Below are 22,778 nucleotides of genomic sequence, written 5' to 3' on the forward strand. Positions count from 1 at the left end.
TCGTAGAGCAAGTTATTATCTTAATGGCAAGAAACTGGAAAGTACTGAAGTACAAAGGGATCTGGGGGTCCTGGTGCACGGAACTCAAAAGGTTAGTATGCAGGTGCAGCAAGTGATTAAGAAGGCCAATGGAATGTTGGCTTTCATTGCTAGGGGGATAAATATAAAAATAGGGAGGTATTGCTTCAGTTGTACAAGGTATTGGTGAGACCGCACCTGGAATACTGCATACAGTTCTGGTGTCCATACTTAAGAAAAGACATACTTGCTCTCGAGTCAGTACAAAGAAGGTTCACTCGGTTAATCCCGGGGATGAGGGGATGGACATATGAGGAGAGGTTGAGTAGATTGGGACTCTACTCATTGGAGTTCAGAAGAATGAGAGGCGATCTTATTGAAACATATAAGATTGTGAAGGGGTTGGATCGGGTGGATGCAGGGAAGATGTTCCCGATGATGGGTGAAACTAGAACTAGGGGGCATAGTCTTAGAATAAGGGGCTGTTCTTTCAAAACTGAGATGAGGAGGAACTACTTCACTCAGAGGGTGGTAGGTCCATGGAATATGCTGCCCCAAAAAGCTGTAGAAGCTACATCATTACATAAATTTAAAACAGAAATAGACAGTTTCCTAGAAGTAAAGGGAATTAAGGGTTACGGGGAGCGGGCAGGAATTTGGACATGAGTCTAGGTTCGGATCGGTCATGGCCCTGTGGGTAGCGGAGCGGGCCCAGGGGCCGTGTAGCCTGATCCTGCTCCTATTTCGTGTGTCTAATTCTGTTAGTTTCAGGAGATAGTTCTGTGATAGAGATTGGCGGTTAGGATCAGATCAGCCATGATCTTATTGAATGACGGAGCAGGCTCGAGGGGCCGATTGGCCTACTCCTGCTCATATTTCTTATGTTCTTGTACCCTTGAATATTAAGTGCCCAGTCCTCACTGTTTTTAAGCCACATTTCCGTTATTGCCACACGGCTAATTGTGCTTCTAGCTCACTGTGGTGATTATTCCTTGATTAGTAAAAGTATTGTGATTCGTTGTTTGTTAACTGCCTTGGGATATGTGTTGTAATCTCATTGGTAGTTGATGATCACATGATGTGTTGTGGCTACCTTAAATTCAGTCCTTTTCTAGCTTTAGTTGGGACTGGATATGGAAAGATATGCTGCTGATTTTAAAGTTAATAAAGCCTAGCTTTGGAAGGCCAATCTATTCTTTATTTCAATTCAGCCCTCTTCTGAGGATATTAATAATGGTCATGATTCGGATAATGTGGATGCTGTTACAGATACTACGAATATTTCCAATCCGATTGCAGATAATCATACTTCTATTAGTCAGCCTTTGAAGATGTTTATGACCGTCCCAGTTCATCTTCTGATGGGATTTCTAATCCGGAAACCGTTGAGAATCGGGATATGGATAGCCTTCCTGTTGAAGATACTTCTGTGCCTTCTGGCGTGGGAGGGCAAGGAATTTCACCAAGGTTAAGAAGGTCGACACGAACAAGATATCCGGTCGACCGATTGAAAATGGACTTTTAAATTGATAGTAATGTTTTAAAAATTGTTGAAATATTATAGTATATTGTTTTAGTTGAGAGATACTTAATACTTATGCGTAATGTTATTATTTGTTGTTGTTCATTTAGTATTGTGTTATGTAAATAGTTTTATTCTCGTGCATAGTTTAGTTGTAAATAATTAATTGTAAATTGTAAAAGTTATTAGGTTGGAGTATATTTTAAAAGGAGGGGTGAATGTGGTGATTATTCCTTGATCAGTAAAAGTATTGTGATTCGTTGTTTGTTAACTGCCTTGGGATATGTGTTGTAATCTCATTGGTAGTTGATGATCACATGATGTGTTGTGGCTACCTTAAATTCAGTCCTTTTCTAGCTTTAGTTGGGACTGGATATGGAAAGATATGCTGCTGATTTTAAAGTTAATAAAGCCTAGCTTTGGAAGGCCAATCTATTCTTTATTTCAATTCAGCCCTCTTCTGAGGATATTAATAATGGTCATGATTCGGATAATGTGGATGCTGTTACAGATACTACGAATATTTCCAATCCGATTGCAGATAATCATACTTCTATTAGTCAGCCTTTGAAGATGTTTATGACCGTCCCAGTTCATCTTCTGATGGGATTTCTAATCCGGAAACCGTTGAGAATCGGGATATGGATAGCCTTCCTGTTGAAGATACTTCTGTGCCTTCTGGCGTGGGAGGGCAAGGAATTTCACCAAGGTTAAGAAGGTCGACACGAACAAGATATCTGGTCGACCGATTGAAAATGGACTTTTAAATTGATAGTAATGTTTTAAAAATTGTTGAAATATTATAGTATATTGTTTTAGTTGAGAGATACTTAATACTTATGCGTAATGTTATTATTTGTTGTTGTTCATTTAGTATTGTGTTATGTAAATAGTTTTATTCTCGTGCATAGTTTAGTTGTAAATAATTAATTGTAAATTGTAAAAGTTATTAGGTTGGAGTATATTTTAAAAGGAGGGGTGAATGTGGTGATTATTCCTTGATCAGTAAAAGTATTGTGATTCGTTGTTTGTTAACTGCCTTGGGATATGTGTTGTAATCTCATTGGTAGTTGATGATCACATGATGTGTTGTGGCTACCTTAAATTCAGTCCTTTTCTAGCTTTAGTTGGGACTGGATATGGAAAGATATGCTGCTGATTTTAAAGTTAATAAAGCCTAGCTTTGGAAGGCCAATCTATTCTTTATTTCACTCACCAACCTTATTCACCGCACTTTGTGCGTTTACGTACATGCATTCTAAACCCATTTTTGAATTTTTCATAGTCTTTCTTAGTCTGCTCCTATCTAATATGGTACTACTACTGCCTCTAGTACCATCTTCTCTAGTACTATGCAACACACTCACTCTTTTATGCACCGTATTCCTCTTTTCTACTCCTATATGCTGGTGCCCATCCCCCTGCCAAGCTAGTTTAAACCCTCCCCAGCAGCACTAACAAACCTCCCTGCGAGAATATTGGTCCTGGCTCTGTTGAGGTGTAACCCGTCCGGCTTGTACAAGTCCCACCTTCCCCAGAAATGGTCCCAATGCATCAGGAATCTAAAGCCCTTCCTCCTGCACCATCTCTCCAGCCACGCATTCATCTGTTCTAGCCTCCTGTTCCTGTACTCACTAGCACGTGGCACCGGGAGTAATCCGGAGATTACTACCTTTGAGGTCCTGCTTTTTAATCTCTCTCCTAGCTCCCTAAACTCTGCCTGCAGGACCTCATCCCTCTTTCTGCCTATGTCATTGGTACTGATATGGACAATGACCTCTGGCTGTTCACTCTCCCCACTCAGAGTGTCCTGCAGCCTTTCAGTGACATCCTTGACCCTGGCACCAGGGAGGCAACATACTATCCTGGAGTCACATCTACGGCTGCAGAAACACTTGTCTGCTCCTCTAACTATTGAATCCCCTACCACTATTGCTCTTCCACTCTTTTTCCTCCTCCCACCACCCCCCGCCCCCCCCGCTGTGCAGCTGAGCCACCCGTGGTGCCGTGGACTTGACTCTGGCTGCACTCCCCAGAGGAACCATCGCCCTCACCAGTACTCAGAACAGAATACTGGTTGGAGAGCGCGATGCACTCCGGGGACTCCTGCACTTCCTGCCTGGTCCTCCTCTTCTGTCTGGCGGTCACCCATTCCCTCTCTGCCTGCATACTCTTAAGCTGCGGGGTGACCACCTCTACAAACATGCTATTCACGTAACTCTCAGCCTCGCGGATGCACCGCAGTGACTCCAGCCGCTACTCAAGCTCCGAAACCCAGAACTCGAGTTGCTGTAGCTGGTGACACTTCCTGCACATGTGGTTGTCCAGGCTAAGCCAAGTGTCCAGGACTTCCCACATGGCACAGGATGTGCACTCCATGGGACTGAGCTGCCCTGCCATGCCTCTATTTAATAGACTAAGAACTAACCCAGCAGAAATAAACTTAAAACTTAACAAAAAACACTCCCCAGCTACTCACCAATCAGCTCTTTCCCTCTATTTAATAGGCTATTAACTAACTTAGCAGAAATAAACTTATAAACTTAAAAAAAAAATACACTCACCAGCTAGCTCCTTCCCTTGTGCCGACGTCACTTTTTTTACTGACGTCACTTTTTCCAAAACTGCCTCTGAGATACATGACCAGATAGTGGGCTGTATATTCCGATCCCTACGGGTGTGTACACACCCATAGGGACATCCGAAATGCCGGTTTCAGGCATGCCAAGTGCATGCGCTGAAAACCGGTATTTCCGATCTGTCAAGAATGCTCCTGACAGATCAGACCCCTGCCCTAGAGAAGGGCCTCTGCGGGCGGATAGTTCCGCTTTCTGGAGAACCTCCACCCGCAGAAAACCCTTAGAAATCTTACGCCTGGTAAAATTAGGCCTGCTTTTACCAGCATAAGATTAGAAAAAAAAGTTAAAAAAAATTTTTCTTTCACTCATTTATCATTTAAAAAATACTTTAAAAAAAAGTAGTTTATTTTTAGCCTCGTAAAAAACTTTATTTTTTTCAAAAAATTAAATGTTTAAAATATTTAATTTATTGTAATTTCAACTCATTTTAAAAATGTCATTTAAAAAAATGTATTTAATGTTTTACAGCGTTTTTGAGGTGATCTCCATTCGTATATTTGACAGGTCTATCTGTCAAGTGTATGAAGGGAGATTCCCTTCTCCTGTTGGCTCCCCATGGCCCACGTGACCCCAGGGACGCTTGCGAACTGTATGCACCTCTGGGATACGTGGGCCCTGTACATTTCGAGTTGGAGAGGCCCGGGACTGGAAGTATATGCACCTCGGGAGCCCTCAGTTAAGTCCGTGGATTTTTTCCAGATCGGACGCCTCCGCACGCAGGAAACCTCCGATCGGAAAATACGGCCCAATATGTTTTGGTGATGTTGGTTGAGGGATAAATGTTGGCCAAAATACTGGGAGAGCTCTCCTACTCTTTGAATTGTTTCATGGTTTTTTTACAATTATGTAGCGCCTTCAAAGTAGAAAAACCGTACCAGGCATTTCACAGAGGTGTAATTAAAAAAAATCGACACCAAGCCAAAGAGATATTCGGAGGGGTGACCAACAGCTTGTTCAAAAGAGGTGGGTTTTAAGTAGACCTTAAAAGGAAGAGAGAGGCAGGGAATTGCAGAGCATGGAGCCTAGATGGCTGGAGCTACCACTACTAAATGGTGGGGCAATGGGTGGGGTGCACAAGAGGTCCGGGTCAGAGGACTGGAGAGTTTGCGGGAAGGGTGGGCAGTTGTAGGGCTGGAGGATAAAATGGGGCAAGTCTATGAAGGGATTTAAACATTAACATTTGAAATTGAAGGCATTGGGGGACTGGAGCCAATGTTCGTCAAAAAGGACATGGGGGTGAGTGGGATTTGTGCCGTATACAGTCGAGTTTTGGATGAGTTGAAATTTACGGAGGGTGAAGGATGGGAGAGCGGCCAGGAGAGCAATGGAAAAGAGATCCACCTGCGTAGACAGAATGGTTTAACATCTTGCCAAAAAAGGCACCTAAAACAATGTAGTACTTCCTCAGTCATACATTGAAGCATCAGTCTGGCGAGACCTGGAGTGCGACTTAAACCCACAACCTCTGACTCCGACATGAATGTACTACCTTTGAGCTGAACTGACATCTACCAGGAAAATACATTTTTCAGTAATAAAAGGTATTACTCCAGAGTTGTCTAGTTTCAAATACTGTAGCATATTTACATTCACACAATTTTTGCTGGTCAGTGACTGTTGTGCACAGAAACCCATTACAGGAAACTTTGTGCTATCCGGCACTGATGGGACCGAGCTGTTGCCGTTCCCTCAAAACTGCCGGACACTCCAGCTCTAATGTTGAAAGATATGGAAGCTTTTGAGCTCCGTATCTGTCAACAAACCCTGTTGCTTAACAGCTTCTATACAGTCCAAGCGTCTCTGTAGCTTAGCAACAGCTTCAGCAGACTGTTGAGGGAAAAAAGCAACGAGAAGAAAAAAAACCTAACGAAAACAGCTCCTGATTTTTGCCGGTGGCTCGAGCATGCCAGACAGTTAGCCTCCGGATAACACAAAGTTTCCTGTACCATGCTTTCCAAACAAAGTTACTGAAACAGTCATACAGTTAAGTGCTTGTTTGCCTAATATAGAGTGCAAACTCTCTTCCCTATGCTCAGAACTCACTTACCTCAGTCCAGAGAGTTTTAGTGCAGGTTGGCAAGAACCAATGCTTAGAGATTCACAACCGTGGGCAGGGGCACTGATGGTGCTTAACCAGCTAAAATCAAACAGCTTATCACTAGAAAACACTGGTAAGATTCTTGCTGCTTTTCCAACTAGAACCACCCTACTATTAGGGCAACGACTTGCAGTGTTAGTTGAAGCTAAGTGGAAAGAATCCCAGCTCCCAACGACAGGTCTACCTTTCCAGATAGAGTCATAGAAAGAGGCCCTTCGGCCCATCATGTCCATGCCGGCCATCAAGCCCTGTCTATTCTAATCTCATTTTCCAGCACTTGATCCGTAGCCTTGTATGCTATGGCATTTCAAGTGCTCATCTAAATGCTTCTTGAATGTTGTGAGGGTTCCTGCCTCTACCACCTTTTCAGGCAGTGAGTTCCAGATTCCAACCACCCTCTGGGTGAAAAAGTTTTTCCTCATCTTATTAATGAGCCTGGTTAGTTACCAACATTATTACTTGACTCGTGTATCTGATTAGAGTCTGCCCTGCCACAGATGGTTGATTCATTCCAATTTTTCATTGCCAAGAATATCATCTTGGCACAAACTCACCCCAAAAAGAACTATTTTCTTCCTGCTCAAGTCAATAGTCACTAATCACTAGTTTGTCACCGGAAAATTGACAAGTGCGGGTTTGAGTCCTTGCCAGATAACATACCAGGAACTCCTCATGGTGAGCAGCACAATTCACTACAAAATCTGTGCACATTACCACCATCCTCTTGACCACAGCATAGACACAAACCATGCCTATCAAATGCTAGTTTCACTATTGGGAGATGTGGAGTTTGGCAACAACTGCTTGCTTCGCTGCAACCTAATGATAATGGACAGAACTTTGGATATATGAGTTTATGCACTTGTATCTGGTTTTCAGATGACACCTTCAAGCAGCTATTTACTAAGCATCAGATATTCCTCAGCAGCTCTGCATCAGATATTTCTCAGCAGCTCTGCATCAGATATTTCTCAGCAGCTCTGCAACAGACTTCAGCTTGATGGTAGGACCTAAGCAGACAGCTTGCAATTTCCCAGTCACCTTGATATTCTGGATATTCAAACTAAACTTGTTGAAACATTGCTACAGATTGACACAGGGGAAGCATTAGGGGACTGCAATCCATGCAATTACAAGGGGTCCAGAGCCAGTCATGGGCTCGGAGTGGATTCAGAAGATGTTGCTCATTTTAAACACACTTCTAGAATCTATAGCTTCACAGGAATCCAGCACTCTGTTGTAGGTGGTGCAGGGTAGCCTGGTGAGAATGCTAGTCCTACAGCAATTTGAATGTTTCAAAGGGTCTGTAGTGTATGTGCCTTTAAGAGCCCCAGGTGTGCTGTAATGCCAGTAATGGCCACTCGGGCTATATAAGCCTGTATATTGTGTATATCCGTTAGAACCCCCCCCAGACTTTGCTTAGTAAACACCTATGAACCAACTCGTCTTCAGTGTCTTTATCAACACACGGCCACTACAGTGGCGACGAAGTGGAAACGGACTTACCTGCAATTCGGCAGCACCTCCAGGACATCGATTCCTCGGGCGTCCAGAAGACTCAAGAAAGTGAGAGAAGCTGTGGTTTCACCAGCTGGCCAAGCTGGTGGCAGGTACTGCGCTAATCCTTCCTGGGCGTCAGGCTGGGGCTCCAGCGGCTGGCTCTACAGCTGAGACAGGCAGCGAAATCGGAGGCAAGCAATAACGGACTGGGAGGGAGCACTCGGGAGACGGCCGGCGCGGCAAGCAGGTCAGCGTTCAGACCTGCAGAGAAAGTCCGGCGGGAACGAGTCTCCAACTGTAAACAAATAAAATTAAAAAAAAACAAAGAACGGAAACCTCGGGAAACAACGTTGTCATCGGCAGCAGTGGCAGGAAAGCGCAGGAAGCGCCATATCTTTGCTGCTGAAAAGAAAGAAAAGCGCGGGAAGCGCCATATCTTTTCTGAAATGCCAAAGTCTGGCAATATTGATGCTTTTGATAGCGAAATAGAGGATTGGACCACATACATGAAAAGAGTAGAGTTATATTGCACTGCAAATGGAATAGAAGATGAAAAAAAAGCTTCAGTACTGCTGAACCTAATGGGCGCAAAGGTATACGGGCTGTTACAAAATTTAATCACTCCAGCCAAACCAAAGGACAAGAATTTTAAAGAAATTGTTGATACCCTGCAGGAGCACTTGGACCCAACACCGCTGCTGATAGCGGAACGATTCAAATTCTTCAAGAGAAATCAACACAAGAATGAAAGTAACGCTGATTACCTAACCGAATTAAGAAAGCTATCAAAGTACTGCCAATTCGGGGCAGGACTAGCAGATTATCTTCGAGACAAATTCGTTTGCGGTCTCTCAAGTGAAGGAACACAAAAAAGGCTGCTTTCTGAAAAAGACTTAACATTGGACAAAGCTTTCAGTATGGCTGTATCATACGAAGCAGCGGCAAGAGGAGCTGCAGAGATACAACAAAAGACACAGGACTTCGGCACCCATGAAATGACACAGGGTTTCGAAAGATGTTATCGCTGCGGCAGATCCACCCATAACCAGAAGGACTGCTGGTTCAAGGACAAAGCATGCAGGCAATGTGGAAAGATTGGACACATTGCACGGGTATGCCGATCTGGACAAAATAAATCCACAGACAGAAAAAAAAAAAATCAATAAAGGAAAGTACAGGAAGGTACAAATAATGACGGACAGTAGCTCCGAAGACGAGAAGAGCGATAGCGACTCTGAAAACAAGAGACTAAGCTGTCTCAAATTACATAATGTACTTGCCAAAGATGATTACCAAACCATTTGGGTTACCCTCACGATAGCAGGGTCCCCTGTTAAAATGGAGCTAGATACAGGATCAGCTCTAACCGTAATAAATCGACGGGATTACGAGAGGCTATTTTCGCATATACCTCTAAAAGACACATCCATTAACTTAAAAACATATACAGGGCAGAAAGTATACCCCAAAGGAAAAATAAGGGTGCCTGTTGTATACAATGGCAAAGAAATACAAAAGTTGTATTTATACATTCTACAAGATGGTGGTCCACCGTTGTTGGGACGTGAATGGATCAGAAAGATATGTTTAGACTGGCACTCCATTCAGGCACTGACGGTGACCAGTAAGAAAATAAACAATGATGACATCATACTTGAACGATTAAAAGACATCTTGGCCAACGCCAAAGAAGTGTTTCAAGAGAAACTAGGAACCTTGAAAGGCATCACCGCCTCAATAAAAGTGGAAGATGCAGCAATTCCCAAATTTTTTAAGGCAAGACCGGTGCCATACGCAATTCGTCCAGCAGTCGAGGCAGAGCTGGAGAATTTGGAAAAGGCAGGCGTATTATCCAAAATAGATTGGAGCGAGTGGGCAACACCCATCGTTCCAGTCAGGGAAAAAAGCATTGAATAATGATAAATCTGAAGAACAGAGAAAAATTCGCATCTGTGGAGACTTCAAGGTGACTGTAAACCCGGTCCTTCACACAGTACAGTATCCTCTTCCGAGGATAGAAGATATTTTCGCCTCACTATCCGGAGGGAAACGTTTCACCAAAATTGACTTGGCAGAGGCATATCTACAGATGGAGGTTGAGGAGGCCTCTAAAAAGTATCTCACGATAAACACACACAAAGGCCTGTACCAGTACAATCGACTGGTTTTTGGAGTAGCATCAGCTCCAGCTATCTGGCAAAGAGCTATGGAGCAAGTCCTGCAAGAGATTCCGGGGACTCAATGCTACCTAGACGACATCCTTGTAACAGGAGAAAACGACAACGAGCACCTTGCCAATTTGGAGCAGGTGCTCACTAGGCTGAAAGAACGGGGCCTACGAGCAAATCGCCCCAAGTGCGAATTTTTCCAAAATCAGATATCATATTGTGGCCACATAATTAATAAGGAAGGGTTGCATAAGTCACCTGAAAAAATTGAAGCGGTCATAAAAGCCCCAGCATCTGAAAATGTTTCACAATTAAGGTCGTTCCTGGGATTAATAAATTACTATCATAAATTTTTACCGAACTGATCAACTCTTCTACACCCTCTTAATGAACTTCTACAAACAGGAGTGATTTGGAAATGGAACGAAGACTGTAAACTTGCCTTCCATAAATGCAAAGACTTAATCACATCCGAAGAAGTTTTGGCTCATTACAACCCATCACTGCCAATCAAACTGGCGTGCGATGCATCCCCTTACGGCATAGGAGCAGTATTATCCCATAAATTCCCTGATGGCTCAGAACGGCCGATAGCTTTTGCGTCACGCTCATTAAACTCAGCTGAGCGTAACTATGCCCAAATCGACAGGGAAGCACTCAGCCTGGTATGGGGAGTGAAGAAATTCAACCATTACCTACACGGACAAAAATTTACCTTGTTGACTGGCCATCAACCCCTCATCTCCATATTCAACCCTAAAAAGGGTGTTCCCATTATGACAGCGCAAAGGCTACAGAGGTGGTCCCTTTTTCTAGGGGCACACCAATACAACAAAGGATCAAAACAGCATGGGAATGCTGACGGTTTATCACGCCTACCGTTGCCAATGGTAGAAGAGGCACCTACAGTAGACCCAGTAGAGATGTTCCACTCTACCATAGTGGAATGTCTACCAGTAACAAATTCTGCCATTGAAAGGGAGACGAGAAATGACCCGACTCTCTCACGGGTCTACGATTTAACAGTGAAGGGATGGCCAGCACATGGCGAACCACTGTTGCCAGCATTCTCGCAAAGAAGAGAACAGCTGTCAGTGTGCTGAGGAACCTTGATGTGTGGATCCAGAGTGGTGATTCCACCCAAACTCCAGGATAAAGTGCTAAAGGAGCTTCACGAGGGGCATCTGGGTGGAGTGAAAATGAAGAACCTAGCTAGGGCGTTTGTATGGTGGCCAGGTATCGATGGAGACATCGAAGAAATGACCAAGAGCTGCCTAGGATGCCAGAAGGTCCAGAACGCTCCACCACAAGCCCCTCTACATCCATGGGAGTGGCCCTCATCTCCCTGGCAAAGGGTGCACATCGACTTTGCTGGTCCATTTATGGACTCAATGTTCTTAATCGCAGTTGATGCACACTCCAAGTGGCCGGAGGTAATAAAGATGTCCTCCACCACCACGGAAAAAACCATCACAGTATTAAGGACCATATTTGCCAGGAATGGGCTGCCGGAACAGATCTGTTCTGATAATGGACCGCAATTTGTGTCCGAAGAATTCAGAAAGTTTTTAAAAAACAATGGGGTTAAGCACTACACGTCCGCCCCATACCATCCCGCCACCAATGGATTGGCTGAAAGGTTTGTCCAGACCTTCAAGAAGGCCATAAAGGCCATGGGTAATGAAGACATAAAACTTCAGCACAAGGTGGATAACTTCTTGTTCGCATACAGGAATGCAACACATATGGTTACCAACCAAACTCCCGCCATGGTGTTCTTCAATAGAAACCTAAGATCCCGGCTGGATTTGGTCAAACCCAACATCAGAAGGGACGTGGAGAACCGGCAGTTTCAAGGCATGAATGAAAGGCCAACTAGAACATGGACATAGACATAGATAGGTCAACAAGTTTTGGCCCGGGACTACCGTACCGAGAAATGGCAGCCTGGAACTATCTGCACACGACTAGGACCACTGATGTATACCGTGGACATCGGAGAAAGCATAATAAGGTGCCATGCTGACCAAATCATAAAGTCATCCGAAAAGGGACAACCTACACCACAACTCTATGCGCCAAACGATGAAGTAGAGATACCCATATCTACCTCCGATCCGGTGATACTGGAACCCGATGAACCCGACACTGGCATTCAAGCTGAATCAGCCTTGCCAAAAGAACCTACTACACCACCAGAAACTACTACACCCCCGAGGCGTTATCCGGACCGAGTCAGGAAGCCTCCTGAGAGACTGACTTATAATTAATTAACTACAGCAAGGTGTATATTATTTTTCTTATAACATATAATTAATAATTACTTAAAACATGATGTACTGGTTAGCTAAAAGGGGAGGAATTGTAGTGTATGTGCCTTTAAGAGCCCCAGGTGTGCTGTAATGCCGGTAATGGCCACTCGGGCTATATAAGCCTGTATATTGTGTATATCCGTTAGAACCCCCCCAGACTTTGCTTAGTAAACACCTATGAACCAACTCCTGTCTTCAGTGTCTTTATCAACACACGGACACTACAGGGTGCATCAGTATTAGGGATTTCATTTGTGGTCAGTTTCAGACATTTCCTTCAAATGGCTCCTAATAGCAGCCCCTTCATCCGGTCCCGAAATTACAAACTATCACCCAGTATTATTGGGGTTTATCGTTAACTGACTTTTTAAAAACCATTTCTGCTCATCCTATACTCTGCGTGGGTGTCTAAGACAGTTAGAGTTCACACCTCTCAGAAGTTACTTTGCAGTGACTATTGTTATGTAGCCAAAAGCAGCAGCTATTCTGCACACAAGATCAGATAAATAGCAATGAATTAATTTGTTTGAGACAAATGTTGGCCAGAGAACATCCTGCTCTTCTTCTAAATATGGGAGCGTTAACATCCACATGAACTAACAGAATAGACAGATGGAGGCTCAAGTTAATGTCTCAGCTAAAGGGCGGTGCCTTTGACAATGCAGAATTCCCTCAGTACTAAACTAGAGTGTCAGCGTAGATTTGTGCTTAATTTCTGGAGTGCTATATTCCATTAGCCAGTGTTCAGAGCACAGGTTCTCTATTATGATCCTGGGTCTCGCTATCATTTACCTAGGTATTGGGCAGGAAAATGTGCATTCTAGATCATAGGGGACGTGAATTCTGCTTATGGAAGTAGCCAGTGACACCGAACCGGAGAAAATATCTTGCCTAGAAAACGTTAAGTGCTGCCAGAGATGGGTCATGCCACAAGCAGTACATCGTAGAATTGTCCCTTAGCTCTTAATTGTACATAAACAACAAAAATAGAAAAATATCCCAGATCGCCAAAGCCTGTAAATTGGGATTACTCAAACATCACTTTTTAAATTTATTAATTCACAGGATGTGGGAGTTGCTGGCAAGGCCAGCATTTATTGCCCATTCCTAATTGCCCTTGAGAAGGTGGTGGTGAGCCGCCTTCTTGAACCGCTGCAGTCCGTGTGGTGAAGGTACTCTCACAGTGCTGATTGGTAGGGAATTCCAGAATTTTGACCCAGCAACAATGAAGGAACAGCGATATACTTCCAAGTCTGGATGGTGTGTGACTTGGAGGGGAACTTGGAGTTGATGGTGTTCCCATACGCCTGCTGCCCTTGTCCTTCTAGGTGGTAGAGGTCTTGGGGTTTGGGAGGTGCTGTCGAGTTGCTGCAGTGCAGCTTTTCCTTCTTAGGCAGTCCCTCGGAACCGAGGATGACTTGCTTCCACACTAAAAATGAGTTCTCAAGTAACTGATGAGTCCAATGCGGGACCTAGTCTCTGTCACAGGCGGGGCAGACGGTGGTTGAAGGGGCGGGTGGGTGGGGTGCTTGGATTGACGTGCGCTCCTTGCACTTGGCTTCCGCTTGCTCCCGGCGATGAGACTCGAGGTGTTCGGCGCCTTCCCGGATGCTTCTCCACCACTTTGTGTGGTCTTGGGTCAGGGATTCCCAGGTGTCGGTGGGGATGTTGCACTTTTTCAAGGAGGCTTTGAGGGTGTACTTGATGCGTTTCCTCTGCCCACCTGGGGCTCTCTTGCCGCGTGGGAGCTCCGAGTAGAGCGCTTGTTTTGGGAGTCTCGTATCAGGCATGCAGATGACGTGGCTCGTCCATCGGAGCTGATTGAGCGTGGTCAAAGCTTCGATGCTGGGGATGTTGGCCTGAGCGAGAACACTGACGTTGGTACGCCTATCCTGCCAATGGATTTGCAGGATCTTGCGGAGGCAGCGTTGGTGGTACCTCTCCAGTGCTTTGAGGTGCCTGTTGTACATGGTCCATGTCTCTGAAGCATACAGCAGGGTGGGTATTACGACTGCTCTGTAGACCATGAGCTTAGTGCCGGGTTTGAGGTCCTGGTCTTCAAACACTCTCTTCCTCAGGCAACCGATGACTGCACTGGCACACTGAAGGCAGTGTTGGACTTCGTCATCGACGTCTGCCCTCGTTGACAGTAGGCTCCCGAGGTATGGATTGTGGTCCACGTTGTCCAAGGCCTCGTCATGGATTTTGATAATCGGGGAATAGTAGTGTGGCGGGGGCAGGTTGGTAGAGGACCTTTGTCTTACGGATGTTTAGTGTAAGGCCCATGCTCTCGTACGCTTCGGTGAAGGTGTTGATGATGGTTTGGAGTTCGACCTCAGAGTGTGCGCAGACGCAAGCGTCGTCTGTATACTGTAATTCGATGATAGAGGATGGGACGACCGTGGATCTGGACTGGAGGCTATGGAGGTTGAACAGTTTCCTGTTTGTTCTGTAGATTAGCTCCACTCCATCGGGGAGCTTACTGAGGGTGAGATGGAGCATTACAGCCAGGAAGATCGAGAAGAGCGTTGGTGCGATGACACAGCCTTGCTTGACCCCGGACCGTACGTGAATTGGATCTGTGGTGGATCCGTTGATCAGGATCACGGCTTGCATGTTGTCGTGAAGCAGGTGGAGGAGGATGGTGACAAACTTTTGAGGGCATCCAAATTTGAGGAGGACACTCCATAATCCCTCACGGTTGACGGTGTCAGAGGCCTTTGTGAGGTCAAAGAAGGCCATGTACAGCGGTTGGTGTAACTTAGATACTTCATCTAAGTATATTAAAGAACTAAACAATATTAATATACTCACTAGATTTCCACTTGGATTGCTGATCCCAGGCTTACTAATACATTTGTTAAGTGGACCACCAGTTAAACTAATTGAGCATTCCTGACCCAAGTTTGTTATTGTCAGATCCATAGTTAAACAATACAGAAATTTCTTGAGACATACATCTTTTGCATATGCCATATTGTAACTCCGCAAAGACCTGGAGATTGTCTCTGAAATAATCTTCAAAACAGGCCTAAAATTACAACCGAAGTTCAATCAAAAGCTGGACTGAATGAATTACTGCAGTACCAACTGAACTTACCCAAAATTGACACCATTAAGCCATTAGCCTGACAGTGCATTTGTGACGATATGTACAGTACATCTAATGATACAGTATACGTGCATATGCTAAATAAGACATACTCAAACTTCCAATGAGAATTTTTTAAATGTTGGAAGGTAGGTTCTTCACCACCAGATTGCCCTGTTGCAGGATTTTCCAGTCATTTGTAACTTTCTGACGCTGCAATGAAAGTATGGCGACCTTGCAAATATGTCTGCGTTCTTGCAGCACGCTAGTGTCGCGAGAAGACAGTGGCGGTTTGACTCTTTCCCCCCCTCTTCCCCTCTTTTTTGGCGGAAAGTGGGAGTATTTTGGCAGAGTGTAAGGACAGGTGGGATGATGTAACACTGCAAAGAACAGTGTATTCGTTAGCCTCCGGGTTTTGCACGTGAATTCAGGGCTTGGAGTTTGGAATGTGGACCGGAGCGCGCGGCGTAGGTTGACGCTTGTTACTTGTTAACTTTTTACATTTTTATTATCCTGGCCAGAAATACAAAACTTTTTGCAAATAAGAGTTGTTGGATATGTGTTCAGGTTTGAATTAAAACCTTATTTCAAAAGTTCTTGTGTATTGAAAATTAAGTAGGACTTGAATCTCGGTATTTTTAAACACGCCCCTGCCCCGACGGTCAGGCACGTGTTGGCGTATTAAGTTCTACAGTGTATATTCACCCTATTGTACGTTTACAAACCCATTGTAGATATTGATTATATGGTGCATGTGAGAGGATTTATATTATAATGATACATCCAGGGTTCTTGGCATGATTCTGCATATGCTGGGAGCAACGCCAGTCAAAAATTTGAGGCAGTTTTTGAATTCAGAGGATCAGTTCGATATGGAAAGGAGTAAAGGAAGGAGGTCCTGCTTCGTAGAACTCATGTGTTGGGGGTTGTTGGCCTGTGTTATCAGCGGCTTGTTTGCTGTATTGCTGAGTGGAGAGGGGAGGAGAGGGGCGGAGGCTGTATCAAATGGACCTCCAAGAATGTGCTCTAGATGACGCTGTATTTCTCTAGTTCTAGAGAAGTTGAACATTGCTCACTGTCTCATGTGTTTCAAAGACCTGTTTCTTGTTGGAAGGTCTGTAGTGCACCGCAGGGAGAAGACGTCTTACGATTGGTTGTGCTAGCCTGTTGCATGTGGCCTTTACTCTCCAGTAGTTAGTCTTAGCAAGCATTTGGCTGGGTCCTCGGGGACTACAGGTTTGAACATGATTCTTGACTGCTGCCCTGAATGTTTGAATGCAGAGTAAGATCCAAATATATGTTGAGTAATGGAATGTGAATTTGTGCTTGTAATTCTAGATGTGGCAAGTTCTTAACCTTGCTTGGGCCATCAAGATGCTTTCTCATGGGGTGGAGAAACTGGAGGAAGATTTGACCTGGAGATTTTGCACAAGTCCTTGAAGCTTGTTATAGACCAGCACTGAGATTGTTGTGAATGAAAGTTATCTACCCATCCTGTCTAGTGTAGAGTGGTATGACAGGATCTAAATCAAATGGAATGAAAGTTCTGTGTACATAAATGGAAAGAAACAATAATTATTTCTTTAATTATTTTTTAAAAATCATTTGCTTTGTACTTACACTTTGCCTTTGAGTTTCATATCCTTGGCTTTCTTTCAAATACTATTGGTTAATATATAGCATGACACTGATCTAATTATTGGGGTCATAATATGACTTCTTAGTAAAACGAAGACAAGTAGGATAGGCTGAAGATTGTAGTTTAAAAAAAAAAGTATTGATGACGAGACTTCCCTAATGGTAGATATATAATTTAGCTACAAATCAGGTTCCAGCCAGGCTGTACATTGTAATTCATTGGCTCAAATTCAGATTTTCTTAGCCACGAGAGAGCTCTTCGCCTGCACTTATATGTGCATAAACCCCTTCTCTTAGTCATTAAATAAATGTTTTGAAACTGCTGGTGGGAATTTTTACCCCCTCAATACATAAAAAAGCCCTGGATAAGTTTAAAAAGTATCTTGGACATTTTTAAACCTGGTTTGATCCTGCACTGTAGTTACATGGTTATATGGCAACTTCAGCCTTGCAGTGAATCCGTATTTGCTTCATAGCAATGCTAATGCTATAATATAAAATGTATCCTGAGATATCCCAGTATGACAAACCATAGTGTCTTTTCCCATCAGAAATGTGTTTTAATGCTCCTTTTTTTGAATGGTAGAATGAGGTTCTTGATCCAAAGTTGATGTAGTGAGGCAGTGCTGCGTAGTTAGGTGTTTCCTCACAAAGAAGAGGAAACAATCAGAGCGCCCTGGCCTGCTCTTGTGCACCTCCTGATACTGTACCTATAGAGGGGAATTGACATATCTCTTCAACTGTCGGGTTGACTGGGGTAAGCTTATTTCATGCAGAAAGCTTGGAGGAATAAATATCTTGAGACATACATGTAATAAAAATAAATACTTTTTCACTTTTTCTAGCAGATTGTCACGATGGATGATGGAAAGGAATTGAATGCTTCTGAAGGAAAAGGTGCATAACTTGTGGTTACTACTACATTTATTCTGTGATTTCTTGTGTTTCCAATGTGGTAATAACAAATCCTGCAATGTTTGGCAGAGGCAGTCAGGTGAATTCTCATCGAGCTGGGAGAGGAGAAGAGCCATTGCTGACCTATGCCCTGCATCTCCTTGATAGCAAAATAATGCAGATGCTGGAAATCCAAAATAACAACAGAAAATGCTGGAAAAACTCAGCAGGCCAGGCAACATCCGTGGAGAGAAATTAGTCAACGTTTCGGGTGAACCCTTTATCAAGACTAAAGAGGCACAGGAAATGAAATAGATTGAAAGGCCAGGCTGGGAGAGAACAAAAGAGAAGAGGAGACATTAAGAGGTATTCAAAACGAGACGAGATGGTGATAGGACTAGTGGAGACAAAAGACGGCTCTAGATTAGGTGTGAAATGCGCTGGCAGAATGGGAGACAGCTGCCATGTGGGAGGGAGAAAAAAAAAGAAAGGTGGGGTGGGGGGAGGTGAAGGCCAAAACAAAGGTGTGGATAAAAAATATAAGTAAAAATGTAATAGGGGCCGAGGTTATGATCTGAAATTGTTGAACTCGATATTGAGTCCGGAAGGCTGTAAAGTGCCTAATCGGAAGATGAGGTGCTGATTGGGTGACCGCTTTGCGGAACACCTCCGTTCAGTCCGTAAGGGTGACCCCGAGCTTCCGGTCGCCTGTTATTTTAATTCAACGCCCCATTCCCACTCGGACCTCACTGTCCTCGGCCTCTTGCATTGTTCCACGGAAGCTCACCGTAAACTTGAGGAACAGCACCTCATCTTCCAATTAGGCACTTTACAGCCTTCCGGACTCGATATCGAGTTCAACAATTTCAGATCATAACCTCGGCCCCTATTACATTTTTACTTATTTTTTATCCACAGCTTTTGTTTTGGCCTTTTTCCCCCCCACCACCACCCCCCCCCCCCCCCCCCACTTTTTTTCTTATCTTCCACATGGCAGCGTCTCCCATTCTGCCAGCGCATTTCACACCTAATCTAGAGCCGTCTTTTGTCTCCACTAGTCCTATCACCATCTCGTCTCGTTTTGAATACCTCTTAATGTCTCTTTTTTGTTCTCTTCCAGCCTGGCCTCTTAATCTATTTCATTTCCTGTGCCTCTTTAGTCTTGATAAAGGGTTCACCCGAATCGTTGACTTTAATTTCTCTTCACGGATGTTGCCTGGCCTGCTGAGTTTTTCCAGCATTTTCTGTTGTTACCCTGCACCTCCTCACCTGGCACTGGTGAATGACTGGGAGCAGGTCCGCTGCCAAATTTGTTGACCACTAACTGCATATCTTAGAGAAACTAAGGAGTGCAGTGCAGCGGGGAAGAAGAATTTCATATCCTTAGAAAAATGTTGTAAAACCATGCATGTTAAATAAATTATATACTGTTATATTAGGAATAGTTTGTGACAAATGTATATAATACTATAGTTTTAAAGGGCATTTATTTAGAATCATAGACTGCTTACAGCACGGAAGAAGGCCATTCAGCCCGTCGAGCCCGTGCCGACTCTCTCAGCTAGTGCCACTCCCCTGCCCTTTCCCCGTAACCCTGTAAAATAAATTTCCTTCAGATACTTATCCAACTCCCTTTTGAAAGCAGTGATTGAATCTGCCTCCACCAGCCTTTCAGGCAGTACATTCCAGATCTTAAGCACTCGCTGCGTAAAAAAGTTTTTCTTATGTCACCTTTGGTTCTTTTGCCAATCAACTTAAATCTGTCCTCTGGTTCTCGCCCCTTCTGCCAATGGGAACAGTTTCTCTCTATCTATCTACTCTGTCCAGACCCCTCATGATTTTGAACACCTTTATCAAATCTCCTCAATCTTCTCGTTCTCCTTGGAGCAAAGGCTAGCTTCTCCAGTCTATCAACGTAACTGAAGTCCCTCATTCCTGGAATCATTCTCGTAAATCTTTTCTGCACCTTCTCTAAAGCCTTTACATCCTTACTAAAGTGTAGTGCCCAGAATTGGACACAATTCTCCAGTTGTGGCCGAACCAGTGTTTTATACATCACTAGCTGAAGTGCCCGGTGGTGCCGAGGCTTTTTTGAGGGAATGTTGTTTTTGGAAGAGAGAGAGAGAGAGAGAGAGAGAGAGCGACTGGGGGGAAGAGAGAGAGCGACTGGGGGGAAGAGAGAGAGCGACTGGGGGGAAGAGAGAGAGCGACTGGGGGGAGGGGAGGGAGGGGAAGGCGGGGAAGGGGAGGAGGGGGGAGGGCGGGGAAGGAGGGGGAGGGGGAAGGGCGGGGAAGGGGAGAGGGAGAGGGGAGAGGGAGAGGGGGGAGGGCGGGGAAGGGGAGAGGGGGAGAGGGGGGAGGGCGGGGAAGGGGAGAGGGAGAGAGGGGGGAGGGCGGGGAGAGGGGGGGAGGGCGGGGAAGGGGAGAGGAGGGGGGGAGAGAGGGGGGGATGGAGGGCGGAGGGGAGGGAGGGAGGGCGGCGGGCGCGACCCCCCCCCCCCCCGAGGGTCGCGCCCCCCCCCCCCCCCCCCCCCGGAGGTGAAGACCGCCGATTGCGCGCGCAGCAGGAGCGGAGACGCGGCGTCTCTCTCGGCCGGCGGGCCCGGTTGCCAGGGCAACCGTGACGCTGACCAAGCCAGAGAGAGAGACGCCGCGTCTCAGCTGCTCCTGCTGCGCGCGCGGCCCCCCCCCCCCCCCCCCCCCCCGAGGGTCGCGGCCGCCGATTGCGCCCGTTGCCAGGGTAACGCTGGACGCTCAGCAAGCCCCGGCAGAGAGAGACGTCTCAGCTCCTGCTGCGCGCGCACCCTAGGCGGCGCTGGGCTGAGGCTCGGCCCTCCAGCCTTCGAGTGGGGCCGGGAGGTGCCTAGCTCGGGCGTGGGTGCGGAGGAGACGCCGAGGCTTCTAGGCCTACCTGGAAAAACGGGGAAAGGTAGGAAAATTAATGAGATTAGATAAGTTAATTACTTTCTAAATCATTTTTTTTAAAAACAATATGTGTTTTAAAAGCAATGTTTTTTTTTAAGACGCAGAAAGCGGGAAAATGAAAGGAAAAGTTTGGAATCAAGATGGCGGCGACTCACCTCGGTTCAGAACGATAAAGCCCGGCCACACGCGCACCGATTGGCCCGGCGGCACACGCCAGCAACCCGGCGTACGATTGGTCGAGCTCGAGGTCACTCTGTCGCTAATGAGCGGATAATGAGATGCTAATGAGCGGAATGTTGAAGGTTTTTGGGATACCGCGGGCGCAATTTTAGCCCGGCCGAAACGTAAATACGCTTAAAACCGTCTCGGAAGCGTAAGCTTTCTTTGGAGGTAACGCGCGCATAGGTACGCCCTGTAACTTTCGAGTGCATACCCGCAACGCACACGCGATAGACAGATAGACAGACAGAATGACAGAAGTACCGATTTATATATATATAGATAATTTCCACACTTGTGTACTCTGTACCTCTATTTATGAAGCCCAGGATCCCGCAAACCTTTTTAGCTGCTTCCTCAACCAGCCTTGCCACCTTCAACGATTTGTGCACACATATCCCTAGGTCTCTGTTCGTGCACCCCCTTCAGGATTGTACCATTTAGTTTATATGTCCTCTCATTCGACCAAAATGTATCACTTCATACTTTTCTGCGTTAAATTTCATCTGCCACGTGTCCGTCCATTTCACCAGCCTGTCTGTCTTCCTGAAGTCTATCACTATGCTCCTCACTGTTCACTATACTTCCAAGTTTTGTGTCATCTGCAAATTTTGAAATTGCGCTCTGTACACCCATGTCCAAGTCATTAATATATATCAAGAAAAGCAGTGCTAGAACCGACCCCTGGGTAACACCACTGTATACCTTCCTCCAGTCCAAAAAACAGCCTTTCACCACTACTCCCTGTTCCTGTCACTTAGCCAATTTCATATCCATGCTGCCACTATTCCTTTTATTCCATGGGCTTCAACTTTGTTGGCAAGCCTATTATGTGGCACTTTGTCGAACGCCTTTTGGAAACCCATGTACAGTCCGTCAACCGCATTACCCTCGTCAACCCTGTCTGTTACCTCATCAAAAAACTTGATCAAGTTGGTTAAACACAATTTCCCGTTAACAAATCCGTGCTGGATTTCCTTAATTAATCCACACCTATCCAAGTGACTGTTAATTTTGTCCCTGATTACTGTTTCTAAAAGCTTCCCCACTACCGAGGTTAAACTGACTGGCCTGTAGTTGCTGGGTTTATCTTTATACCCTTTTTTCAACAATGGTGTAACATTTGCAATTCTCCAGTCCTCTGGCGCCACCCCCGTATCTATGGAGGATTGGAATATTATGGCCAGTACCCTCGTGATTTCCTCCCTCGATTCCCTCAGCATTCTAGGATGCAAACCATCAGCTCCTGGTGATTTATCTACTTTAAGTACAGCCAGCCTTTCTAATACCTCCTTTATATCAATTTTTATCCTATCAAGTGTCTCCACTACCTCCTCCTTCACTATGTCTATGGCAGCATCCTCTTCCTTGGTGAAGACAGATGCAAATACTCATTTAGTACCTCAGCCATACTATGCCTCCATGCGTAGGTCTCCTTTTTGGTCCCTTATCGGCCCCACCCCTCATCTTACTACCCTTTTATGTTGGCTGCCATTCTATTCTCATAACCTCTCTTTTCCCCTCTTATTTTCTTTTTCACTTCTCCCCTGACATTTCTATATGTAGTCTGATTCTCAGATGTATTTACAACCTGACATCTGTCATACACGCTCTTTCTGTTTCATCATAATTTCTATCTGTTTCGTCATCCAGGGAGCCCTGACTTTATGGCCGTTCTGATGAAGGGTCATCGACCTGAAACGTTAACTCGGTTTCTTTCTCCACAGATGCTGCCTGACTTGCTGAGTATTTCC

General features: G+C 45.1%; 1 protein-coding gene and 1 long non-coding RNA gene across 8 annotated transcripts in view; both read left to right on the plus strand.

The window, feature by feature from the left end:
- Positions 1-2,728, plus strand: part of LOC147117476 (uncharacterized) — a 28,453-nt gene extending 25,725 nt beyond the window's left edge. The window contains exon 3 of the long non-coding RNA XR_015078454.1: positions 1,318-2,728. This is a non-coding gene — a long non-coding RNA (uncharacterized LOC147117476). The remainder of the gene's footprint in view (positions 1-1,317) is intronic.
- A 12,850-nt stretch (positions 2,729-15,578) lies between these two features.
- The window catches only part of stk31 (serine/threonine kinase 31), a 165,220-nt gene continuing 158,020 nt past the window's right edge, over positions 15,579-22,778 (plus strand). Inside the window, exons 1-2 of one of the 7 annotated variants that reach the window (XM_085988491.1) lie at positions 15,579-15,815; positions 17,832-17,883. In XM_085988491.1, the coding sequence (XP_085844617.1) occupies positions 15,795-15,815; positions 17,832-17,883 (73 nt within the window). In that variant the 5' untranslated portion in view covers positions 15,579-15,794. Of the gene's footprint in view, positions 15,816-17,381; positions 17,744-17,831; positions 17,884-22,778 lie in introns of those variants that run through there. The other 6 variants (XM_085988490.1, XM_085988486.1, XM_085988487.1 and 3 more) reach the window with 6 other exon arrangements.

This window comes from Somniosus microcephalus, chromosome 5 (genome assembly GCF_052327205.1).
Source record: "Somniosus microcephalus isolate GS21.2 chromosome 5, FLI_Smic_1.0, whole genome shotgun sequence".
NCBI lineage: Eukaryota > Metazoa > Chordata > Chondrichthyes > Squaliformes > Somniosidae > Somniosus > Somniosus microcephalus.